This window comes from Chrysochloris asiatica, unplaced genomic scaffold, assembly GCF_000296735.1.
Source record: "Chrysochloris asiatica unplaced genomic scaffold, ChrAsi1.0 scaffold00042, whole genome shotgun sequence".
Taxonomy (NCBI): Eukaryota; Metazoa; Chordata; class Mammalia; order Afrosoricida; family Chrysochloridae; genus Chrysochloris; species Chrysochloris asiatica.
The window spans coordinates 676,138-688,328 of record NW_006408560.1 but is presented as its reverse complement, the minus strand read 5'-3'; the positions used below and the strand labels follow the sequence as shown (position 1 = coordinate 688,328).

The window sequence follows — 12,191 nt, the reverse complement described above, 5'->3', positions numbered from 1 at the left end:
TCTCTTCATTAATATAAATCCAAAACAATCTTCCTTCATCCTCAAAATGAGTGAGGAAACAAGCATTCGATTTATAAAGCCTTTTCCTACAAAGGTTACACTGTTTGCTGCCCTTTGTGTTCCCTAAGCTGCAATCAATCAATTTCTACCAGAGTTGTTGAGTGACTCACACAAAGTCTGTGTATCTGAACAAGACACAGGAACGTAGCTGCATCCTATCCCACAGGAACTATGCCACCAGTACTAGTCTCCACTGCTCCTTCATAACTTCTGTTCCACTGATTCTGACTCTGTCAACTTTACACGTACTGAGTAGAATGACTCCATAGGATCTTTTAAGGTATAACCTTTCAGAAGCAGATTGCCAAGGCCTGCCTTCTGAAACACATCTGAGGAATTTGAAGCACCATGCTTCTGGCTAGTTGTTGTTCATAGCAACCCTGTATAGGGCTTCCAGGGAGCTGCTGACAGGTTTGAACTGCTGACCTTGTGATTTGCAGTCCAGCGCCACACCAGGAGTCCATAAATAGCTAGTAGTTAAGCACATGCATTATGTTTACCCATAGTAGATTGCTGGTATTAAATCATTTTTTACCTAAACAAATGGAAATTTCAAATGGTTCAACCTAACAGATGTTCAGAGGGGCTAAATACGGAGAATATCTCTTCTCAATAAAAATGCTAAATTGAACACTTAGGATTCACATCCACAGCTGGTTTTCTAACTCTGACTGACAATCCAGAAGCCAGACAGAGATAATTCTTTAATAGGTATATCAAAAGCTTAACAGAAGGTTAAGGAGCAAGGGAAGGCTGGTACTAAGGAAAAGGAGTGACAAATCAGAACGGGGACTAAAAACATGACAAACCACCCTGAAGTGCTCTTATGATACTGTATGTGAATAAGGAAGAAGAAAGAAGAGGGAAACTAACACAGCAGCGTGAAGAAGAGTAAAGAATGATGCAAATTCCCTCTTCTGAAACATCTCCAATGAAGCAGCCTAGAAGAGACCTGGGAAGGGAACCACAGTTCTTTACCTGCTAACCAGCAGATTCTTTTCTCGTAGAAACAGCACTTGGGTGATGGCGTCTTTGTGCCCTTTCAAACGGTAGAGGCCGCTCTCATTGATCACATCCCACACAATAATATCTGTGTCCTGAAGGGATCAAATCATACAGAAGAAAAATCATTTTCTCTACCACACAGACCTATCTTGACTACCCATGGGGTGTAATATTTGTACTACTAAAGCAAAGCACCATCCTCATAGTAAGTTTGGAAAGTCTATGTGGCGTTGCAGGATAATGCACTGGACTGCAAACTCAATTTGAACCCAACATCCGCGGTTCAAGCTCACCAGCTGCTCCTTGGACTCGCTTTGAGTTGGACAGAATTGACTCAACGGCACTTAACAACAATTATTCCAGTCTTCTTCATATATGTATCAATGTTGTTTTCTGATTAGAAAACTGAGGTATTACTCCTACCATTTTATAATCCTTTCCACTTAATGAATTTCCATTTGCTACATCATTATAGTATTCTCACTTTTAATGATCATAAAATAATCAATCCTAAAGATATACCATAATTTATTTAAACTTCCTATTTTAAGACATTTAGGTACTTCCAATTTTCTATTATAACAAAAAGCAATTGCTGTCAAGAAACTTCAACTTATGGTGACTACGTGTCAAAGTAGAACTCTGAGCTCCAGTTTTCATGGCTGTTTCTGGGGAAGTAGATCGCAGGCCTTTCTACTGAGTGACCTCTGGGTGGACTTAAATGTCCAACCTTCCAGTTATCGCCAAAGTACCACCCAGGGACTTCTCTATTATAAATCTGGCAAAATGAACATTCTTACATGTAAGTCTTTGTATATGTCTTTGATGAGAACATTAAAGAGTTCTTGGGCTGAAAGGTTATGTCTCTGACCCACCATCAAAATGATCTCCCAAGAACAATGCACCCATGTGAGGGTCCACCAGAGACTTTTATGACAATGTGAGTCTCCCCAATTTCTTCAATAACTACTGCCAATTTCATGAGTGAAAAATGAAGCTTTGACATTTATTTTAATTTATATTTCTAATTACCAATGAGAACTGTTTTACATGTCTTTGTAAACTGACAATTCACGTCTTTGTCTTTCTCTTGATGTTTTTACTTGATTGTTACTAATAGATGAATGTTACTAAGCCTTTATATACTAATAGTCCACCAAATAGTCAATTGTCTAAAAGTATGTTGTTTAGTGTCATCGAGTCCATTCCTACTAACAGCAACCCTGTATAGGGTTTCCAAGGAGTCCTGGGTAGGGCACTGTAGGTTAATGTGCTGGATTGCAAAGTCAGTTTGAACCACAAGTTCGGTGGCACTTAACAACAATAGGGTTTCCGAGGAATAGCTGGTAGGTTTGAACTGCCAAGCTTGTGGTTCACATTCCAGTGATGAACCTATAGCGCCACACCAGGAGTCCTAAGTATTGATATGTATAAATAATAAATACATCATTTTCCTACTCATCATAAATATAATTTTAAAACATGCTAATTTGTAATATAAAAGTGAATTTGCTTCGGGGATTCCTGTTTGTAGTTATCTATTTTGGACAGATAACACTGATATCTGGAATACCTTTATTAGTGTCTCTCAAAATTTGGGATTTTCTGATTCATTTATTTTTCCATGTTTTCAATCATTCGGTCAAGTTCTTAAAAACAAGCAAAAAAGCGCTGGAATATTTATTTAAATTGTTTTAACTCTATAAATTAATCAGAAAACAGTAGTACCTTTTAACACTTTGTTAGCAAAGCAGTTAGAACTGCAAGGTCCGTGATTCAAGCTCACCAGTTGCTCCTTGGAAACCCTACACAGGGTCGCTATGGGTTGGAACTGACCCTATGGCACTTAACAACAACTCAAGTCTTCTATTATATTCTTCAACAAAGTTTCACATTATTTTCATGTCTGTTATTTAATGCTCTCTCATGAATGGAATCTTCATGTTAATTTTCAGACTTAGGACTTTAGAAATAAAAGAGAACTATTGATTTTAGCAAAATAAGTATCATTTTGTCTCTTCTATTCCAGTTTCTCTTTTCCTTTCTTTTGGACAGCATCTTAGTTGTTATCAAGGGTGTCCGCCTCTTGCTGTGTGGCACTGTGGGTTAATGCGCCAGACTGCAAAGTCGTTCAAACTGCAAGGTTGGTGGTTCAAACTCCCCAGCTGTTCCTGGGAAACCCTATACAGGGTCGCTATGGGTCAGAATTGACTCGATGGCACTTAACAACAACAACATGCCAGTTTCTCTTTTTCCTTTGTTGTGGATAGCATCTCAATTGTTACCTAGGGTGTCCTCCTCTTGCTCTCATATTTTCATAAGTTTTTCAGATTATGACAGGAAATAAAATGAACCTCCCAGTTCATACCCATTCTCCTCAGTCTAGTTCTACAAGATATACTATTTTGGGAGTCCTTGTGTGGCAATGTAGGACAAACATTGGATTGCTAAACCATAAGGTTGACAGTTCAAATCTACCAGCTACTTCTTGGAAATACTACACAGGGTCTCCAGGAGCCAGTACTGACTTGACAGCACTTAACATCATATTACTTTGGGTCCTAAAGAGCTCCTTGTTTTATCCAACAAGTTTGTGTGTGTACCAAAGTCTGGGCACCTGACACAGGTCTCACCTTGGACCCAGAAGCCAGCCTGCCTCCTAGCTGATCATACTTCAAGGTAGTGACAGCTGCTTTATGTCCATTGAACGTCACATTTCCTTCCCCACTCAGGAGACTGAAGATTCGGATGGACCCATCCTCATAACCAACGGCTAAGTGTAGTCCATCTGGGCTGGGGCATAAGTAAGTGACTTCTTGTTTAAGCCCCTGAAGGATGAGGATCTGAAATGGTAAAAAGCAAAATCAATGTAGAAAAGTGAAGCATGAGAAGGGAAAAGTGGGGGCACAATAAAATGAGAGCATTCACCATCCCAAATCAGTCTTGGAAATAATGAAATTCCACAGTCCATCTCAAGTTTTTTAGTATAGGAAATATTATCTGTCCTGGTCACTGAAATGGCCTGCTGCTGTTGCTGTTAAAGGTCATGGAGTCAGTTCCGATTCATCGTGACCCTGTATAGAGTTTCCAAGGGGTGACTGGTGCGTTGGAACCGCCGACTTTTCAGGTAGCAGTCCAGTGCTTATCCTACCTACAAAAGTTCCAAAGGCATATGGCGATACCAGATAATTTTCAATGAAACATTATACAACCATCCTCACTTTACCTGAGTTGCATTTTACGAGAAATTAACAAGCATGGTACAGAGTGTTACAGTGATTTTACACCAAATGACTGGGTGGCAACAAAGACTCAAACAGCAAACTCTTGGGAGTCACAAAAAGAGTGGACAAGAGCAAAATACCCAAATATGCTTTGGCAGAAGTGGTGAGGCTTAGGAAATTTAAAGTCACACAAATATCAAAGCCCAGATTAATGCTTAGGTTTCATCTGTATAAGCCCCAAAGATTCAGTTTGGAAAGCAGAGTCATATTAGTTTTAAATAACTGTTAAATGGCATCAAGTTAATTTCAGCTCACAGAGACCCTATGAGACAGAAGAGAATGGTCCCATACTGTTTCCTAGAGTGTAATCTTTATGGAAGCAGATCGTCTTATCTCCCACAGAGCAAACTACTGATGGATTTGAACAGCTGACCTTTCAATTAGCAGCCAGACATTTAATCATTATACTACCAGGGCTCTCATTGAATAGCGATGTGGGTTAATAGACTGGACTGCAAGGTTGTTTTGAACCGCAAGGTCGGTGGTTCAAGCTCACCAGCCGCTCCTCAGAAACCCTATACAGGGTCGCAATGAGTCGGAGCCAATTAACAGCACTTAACAACAACATCACGCAAGTTGTTATGGACAAATGAGTTGATTCCGACTCATTGAGACCCTGTATAGGGTTTCTGAGGTTATACATCTTTTCAGAAAAAGAAAGCCTCATCTTTCTCCTGCCAAGTGGCTCAAAGGGCTCAAGCCACAACCCTGTGGTCAGAAGTCCAGTGCTTATCCTACAAAGCCACAACTAGTGAGAATTGGTAAAGAGGGAGGGAAAGGACTAGGAATAAAATAACAATTTTTAATCATTAAGCACATGGTTGGTGGTTCATACCACACTATCTTGGAAAGAAAAGGCTGTCTGCTTCTTTAAGAACTTACAGTCTTAGAAACCTTATATAGGTTTACTATGAGCCCAACTGACCCAATGGCAGTAGGTTTCATTTTGGGTCCTTGAGATCTATAAGGTAAGTTTCTATTGGGTTGAGTAGAAGAATTTAGAACAGAAGAAAACAACAGAACCTGATGCCTGTATTATCTAGACCCAAAGGAAAAACGTTTCTTTTCTAGAGGCATATTGAAAAAAATTGTGCATGAGAAACAACCAGCTTTCCACTTCTGCCCTTCCATCCTCAAATAGCCATAAGTCAGTAGCAACATAGTGGACTTCTGGCTTACCTTTTCGCCTTTCCTTAAGTCCCAGATGAAAACATGTTCACAGGCTGGTACTGCCACGTAACGTCCTTTCTCACCACGAAGTGTCACAAAGACGATATTACCTTTTTGGCTGCCAATCAGACCAAAGACTGCACTGGCAACATAGCGTAGGTATTGCTTGGTAAGCCCCATGTTACGATGCCTGATTCCACGGGTGAAGAAATCTATGGATGCAAACAAACAAACAAAAAAATCAATTCTTTGGGTACCTTGGTTCTGTTAGGCCAGAAAACACTGAGTTCATCATGTGGTTAAGAGATATCAACTTGTGGCTTCTTAACCTTTGTTCAACTGTGAATAAGTCACTGATCTAAAACACATGAGCAGCTTCATTTTTGCATGCACTGCTGACTCAACATGCAATCTCTTACCCCAAGTTTCAAATTGGTCACACTGTCATGCCTACCTCACCAATATCTTCACATTACTGCCTCAGTGCAAGTGAACAGCTCACTTCCGCCTACTCAGCAACCATCAAAGGTTTGACACTGAGATTGGCAGCCTGTGACTGAAAAGACAGGCAAATATTTACCATACACCTGCTAACTGCAAAGTCGGCGGTTCAAACTCACCAACTGCTCCCCAGAAGCCCATTATACAGGGTTGCTATAAGTCAGACTCAGTTAAATCACTCTTGCCAACAGTGCAACCCCTACCATCTGAAAAGATTACGCAATCCTTGTCTACTGATCCAATCATCAGTAAAACCATTATCCCTGAACCCACATCGCTAAGGTGCAGGCACCAAAGGTGCCTGCTAAGATGATGCCCGAAGCATTATCTGAGGCATCGCCTAAGGCAGATGTCTTGTAAGACATTGCTGAATGTTCCCAGGAAACATCTTACCACTTACTGCTTCTAGACCTATGTTATCATTAAGTGCCTCTGAGTCGGTTCTGACTCATAGCCACCCTGTATAGGATGTCCGAAGAGTGACTGGTGAATCTGAACTGCCAATCTTGCAGTTCAAACTGGCCTTGCGGTCCAATGCATTATCCCACAGTGCCACCTAAACTAAAATCCCAGCAAGCCCCAAAAGCTGACCTAGAAAGAAGTATGCACTAGACTACAACCCACAACGTCAGCAATTCAAACCCACCAACTGTTCCTCAGAAACCCTATACAGGGTCACTGCGAGTGAAGACTGGCTCGAGGACACTTAACAACAAGAGATGGTAGAAAGAGTGCTGGTGGTATAGTGGGTTAAGCAATGGGCTTGAACTACAAGGTCAGCAGTTCAAACCTACAATGAAACTGTCTGCTTCCATAGTTAGTCTTGAAAACTGTGGAGCCGTTCTACCTTGTCTACAGGGTTGTGACAAGTCATAGTTGACTTGCTTGGCTGATGGCCCAAGTCAGTGGTTTTATTAAGATAAAACCACTGACTTCAAACACAGTGGGGCTCAATCCAGTGTGCCTCCAAATCACTTGGCGATCTTATGATAACACCAACAGCTACCTCTCCCCACTCCAGCCCAATTTACAACCAGTGTGAAGTAGAGAAGTCCTGGTGGCGCAGCAATTGAGCACTCAGCTGCTAACCAAAGGTCAACAGTTAGGTCAACCTCAGCCACTCTGTAGGACAAAGATGTGACAATCTGCACCAATAGACTTACAACCTTGGAAACCCCATGAGGCAGTTTTACACGGTTCTATAGGGTCACTACGAGTCAGAATCAACCAATGGGGTTTTTGGCTTAAGTATGAGGTCATCCCATCCCATTGCTATAGAGTCGATTTTGACTCATACCAGTACCACATAGGGTTTCTGAGACTAAATCTTTACAGAAGCTGACAGGGTCATCTTACTCAGCAGTTGGTGGGTTTGAACCACCAACGTTCTGGTTAATAGCCTATTGCCTAGCCCACAGTGCCACTAAGGCTCCTTTGAGTGTGGGGTTGTTGTTGTTGTTGTTGTTAAGTGCCATCGAGTCGGGTCCGACCCATAGCGACCCTGTACAGGGTTTCCGAAGGTGTAAATCTTTACGGGAGTAGAAAGCCTCATCTTTCTCCCGCGGAGCGGCTGGTAGTTTCGAACCACTGACCTTAAGGTTTGCAGCCCGATTCGTAACCACTACGCTACCAGAGTGTGGGGTACAGTCCAAGATTTCCTATTCTAACCAGTACCCAAGTGTGGTCTCTGAACTACACTTTTAAGAACTACTATTCTAATACACCCTAATCAAAATCAGAAGAGTCACTTCTTGGCACAGAAAAATAGTAGGGCAATTTAGCACAGTGTACTGAAAGATGTTACAGTTCCTTTGTGGCACTGTGGGCTAATGCGTCAGAATGCAAAGTTGTTTGAACTACAAGGTCAGCAGTTCAAGCTTACCAACTGCTCCTTGGAAGCCCTATACAGGGTCGCTATGGGTCGGAATTGACTCAAATGCACTTAACAACAACATAGTTCCTTTACTATGTCAAACTGACTGAAAACACAGAACATGGATAAAAGGCGGTAAAGGAGACTAGCGTGACTGCTCTTGACATGGCAAAATGAAAAGCATCCCCTCAAAAAAATCCATGCAATTAAAAAAAAAAAAAGCCATATTAAACTGAAGTTATAGGCTTTTTTGGAGTCCTGGTATAGCACTACAGGATACGCACCAGATTGCTAACTACAAAGCTGACAGTTCAAGCCCATGAGAGAATCTCAGAAAGGTCAGTGATTCAGACCCACCAGCTGCTCCTTGGAAATCCTATACAAGGTTGCTATGAGTTGGAACTGTCCAACTATTTATTGATCTTGTTTTTCTTTTCAGAGAAATCCACATAAACCTAGTTAAAAACCAAGAAAAGAGGATTACTAACATAGCAATAATGTTCTTAAACTGGGAAGGTGGATCAATTCTGCCAATTCCTCTTACTTTTCCAACCCCTTAATGGTGGTTGATCTTTACACTAATTAGACTGTGGCCAGTTATCTTTTCCTAACCGTATTTCCATGGCAATGATTATTTTTGCTTCAAGTGCATAGATCTTATGCCTTTTGGAGATAGCTCACAGCCTAACCTTCCTCCAGGACGACACTATCCTCGCATCCTAAACACACACACACGGAAAAAAAAAACATTCAACAAAAAGAAAGCCCAAACCCTATGATGTGGCGCTGCGGGTTAATACGCTGGACTGCAAAGTCAGTTTGAACCACAAAGTTGGTGGTTCAGGCTCATCAGCTGCTCTTTGTAAACCCTATACAAGGTCGCTATGGGTCAGAACCGACTCGATGGCACTTAACAAGAACAAATAGTATCAAATAGAACTGTCCTGGTGTGGCACTGCAGGTTAATGCGCTGGACTGCAAGGTCGGTTTTTCAAGCTCATCAGCGGCTCCTCGGAAACTTTACACAGGGTGGTTATGAGTTGGAACCGATTCGACGGCAATTAACAACAAACAAATAGTATAAAACATAACTGTTTCCAGGGTTTCCAAGGCATTTGTAATCTTCACGAAAGCAGACTATCACACCTTTCTCTTAAGGAAAGGCTAGTGGATTACAACCTCTGACTTTTTGGTTCACAGCTGAGTGCTTAACCGTTGCGCCACCAGGGCCCCCTCTTTTAACCCACAATCTCCCAGAAAGCACTGCTTCCGTGAGCTGACAAGGTGGCCTGTTGTAAAAGGGCTGTCAGATGAAGTCACTAAACCAAGAGGAGATAATGAGGGATTCAGCACACAACGCACACGGCTGCAACGTCCTGGGGGGGGGGGGGGAAGTCTGTCCATAGACAAGACGCAGCAGCGTGGCGGCGCGGCGTACCGGCGGCTCCAGCAGCTCTACCTGGTGCCTTCCAGTACAGGAATAGTCTCTGGGTACTACGATGATCACAGCAGCATGGGATCCCCAACCCTAGAGACCCGCCCTAAATACCCTCGCCTTCGCAACTGCTCACACCATGAAGGTCTCAAATCCGATCGGAACAGCCAAGCCCAATCGGTTTAGCTGAGTGCAACCAGCATACTCACCTCGGCCTCCACGAGGATCCGGGGCCACGGGTCCCACGTACAAGGCCCGCCCCTTCCGGGTCCGTTTCCCAGATCCTTCCGCCCGTCGTTTCCTTTGCCTTCTAGGAGGAAATGACGGAAAACACCGGCTTCTGATTGGTGAGCGCCGGTCGGGAGCGGAAGCCGGTGTTTCACAGCCCAGAGCTTTTGCTGTAGTCACTCTAGCTCCTCGGTTGACTTAGACTCGCGTTACTCGCTGCGGTCCTGGCAAGCTTTGTCCGGAGATGCCGTTCGGCTGCCTTCTACAGGGAGCTTAATCCACCCTGCCTGCCGCTCGGATGGGAAGGCCAGAGGACTGTGAGAGGCGGGCCGGAGGCTGGGAGGGAAGGCGGGGCCGAGCGGGCCGGGGGGTGCGGCCGGAGGCTCACGGGACACCACCCCTGCACGGGATGCTGGCAAAGACATTTAGTTCTGTCTGTTCTACGCTCTTCTCCCCTGTCTGTTGGTGGGGTTCCTCTCTCTCCAAGTGCTGGGTGACATGACATGCCGACGAGAGGAGAGGGTGTGCAGCTTGGACACCGGGGACAGTGGTGCAGTAGCCGAATAGGCGCGTGCCCTCGGGTGCAGGTGAAATGGGGTGGCCGGGATCCCTGCCAGTTGTAACGAGGCCGGTTCACTCAAGCCTAGCCCATGCAGCCGCCCTTGTGGGCTGGGCGTTCCTCGAAAAGAGAGCAGCTTGGATCAGGGTTGGTAAGCGCTGAACCCTGGTTGCTGAGTTGTCTGGGCCCCCGCTGTCCCTGGGGTGACTTTGGCTTGGTTTTGTGTGTTCCACTGCCCGGCCGCTTGAGGGGGAAGTGACCTGTTCTGCTTTCACCTTGGCTGGTGACTGAGGCTCAGGTGCTCCGTCACTAGGTGGGAGTTAGTTTTCCTCCCTTGCCGTTCTGCCCACTTTTATTCTTGGACTGTATAAAAGGTTTCAGAAATGAGTTTTGTTGTCTCTTGTTGGCAGTTATAGCCATACTAAAGAAATCCCTGCTTTCACTTATTGAACAAGACGTTCCCAGACAGAAATTAGCATTACAGAATGTGTCCTTTATTCAAGGTTGTAAGGACATCATTTCTTGAGATGATGTGCTCAGCTAGTATTCAAGAGAATTGCAATAGTAGGGAATGGAGATGAGACTGGATAGCTATAGTACTGTAGGTGTTTTAAAACAAGATCACGGTGGATTATATGAATGAGAAGAGAGAACTTTGTGAGGTAGAAGACTGTTCTTTCAAGATGTTTGGTGGGGAAAGAGAGCATTTGGTTGGGTTTGGTTACTGTCTCCTCCAGGTGATGTGCATTGTTTTATTGTAGAGAGAGGGATTTTTATAGTCTACACTTTATTTAGATGACACCTCAGATTTTCTGATTCTATGAAAAGTGTTTTACAACTGTTTGTTGTTAAGTGTTAAGTCAGTTCAGACTTATAGCAACCTTGTTTCGGATGCTGTAAATCTTTGTGGAAACAGAAAAGTCTCATCTTTCTCCTGTGGTGCAACTGGTTGAATCTCCACTCTTGTGGTTCACAGTCCAGTGCTTACCCTACAGAGCCACCACATTCCCTGTTTTACAACTATGTTACTGTTAAATGCCCTTGAGTAATTTCCGACTCATGGAGACCTTGTGTAGTGTTTCCGAGGAGCTGGCTGGTGGGCTTGAACCACCAGCCTTGTGGTTCAAACTGACCTTGTGTTGCAGTGCATTATCCTACACCAGGATTCCTTACAACTATAGATACAGATAACTGATAAAACCAAAATACCAAACTCACTGCCATCGAGTCAGTGCTGACTGACTCATAGCTATCCAGAGTAGAACTGCTCCCTAGGGTTTCTGAGACTGTAAATCTCTATGGAAGCCTCATCCTTTTTCCTACGGAGAAGCTAGTGGGTTTGAACCCTTGATCTTGCAGTTAGCAGCCCAGTGCTTACTTCCTGGCACCATTAAGGCACCTTCTTCTTGTTGTTAAGTGCCATTGAGTCGAATCCAACTCATAGCAACTCTGTAAGGTTTTGGTGGAGCAGCTGTGTTTGAACTACAGACCTTGTGGTTCACAGTCCAGTGCTGATTCTACAGCACTGTACTAAACCCAACTCAGGGTCATCAAATTGATTTCCTACTCATAACGACCCTGTACAGGATTTTTGAGGCTGTAAATCCTTCCAAGAAGAGGAAGCTTTCTCTTTCTCTCTCTGAGTGGCTGGTGGGTTTAAACCTGCAAACCTTGTGGTTAGCAGTCCAGTGCTTACCCTACAGTGCCACCAGGGATCTTTTAGATAACTGATGGTTGTTATTAAGTGCTATGCAGTCAGTTACGAATCATAGTAACCCTGCCTAGGGTTTCTGAAGAGCAACTGGTGGGTTTGAACCTCTGACTTTGCAGTTAGCAGTCCAGTGCTTATCCTGTAGCACCACACACGTACTCAATATAACTGATGTTGTCTGTTATATGCTGTCAAGTCTGGAGTCTGTTCTGACTCAGCTCCCTTATACAGAACCAAATGAAACACTGCCCAGTCCTCAAAATCGTTTTCGCGCTTTGTTAAATAGTTGTCTTGTAGACTTGGAAATTCCATCCTATCCCATTGACGGTCAATTGGACATTCAGTTGAATTGTCTTTCCACCTTC

The 12,191-nt window shown here is 43.6% G+C and overlaps 2 protein-coding genes across 2 annotated transcripts in view; one reads left to right on the top strand and one right to left on the bottom strand.

The window, feature by feature from the left end:
- WDR3 (WD repeat domain 3) overlaps positions 1-9,551 on the bottom strand; it is a 37,547-nt gene extending 27,996 nt beyond the window's left edge. The window contains exons 1-4 of the mRNA XM_006861301.1: positions 9,538-9,551; positions 5,529-5,731; positions 3,699-3,908; positions 1,039-1,157 (exon numbers count right to left, since the gene is read on the bottom strand). Coding sequence (XP_006861363.1) covers positions 1,039-1,157; positions 3,699-3,908; positions 5,529-5,699 — 500 coding nt within the window. The 5' untranslated portion in view covers positions 5,700-5,731; positions 9,538-9,551. The remainder of the gene's footprint in view (positions 1-1,038; positions 1,158-3,698; positions 3,909-5,528; positions 5,732-9,537) is intronic.
- An 88-nt stretch (positions 9,552-9,639) lies between these two features.
- The window catches only part of GDAP2 (ganglioside induced differentiation associated protein 2), a 62,994-nt gene continuing 60,442 nt past the window's right edge, over positions 9,640-12,191 (top strand). The window contains exon 1 of the mRNA XM_006861299.1: positions 9,640-9,873. The gene's annotated coding sequence lies outside the window, so the exon portion shown is untranslated. The remainder of the gene's footprint in view (positions 9,874-12,191) is intronic.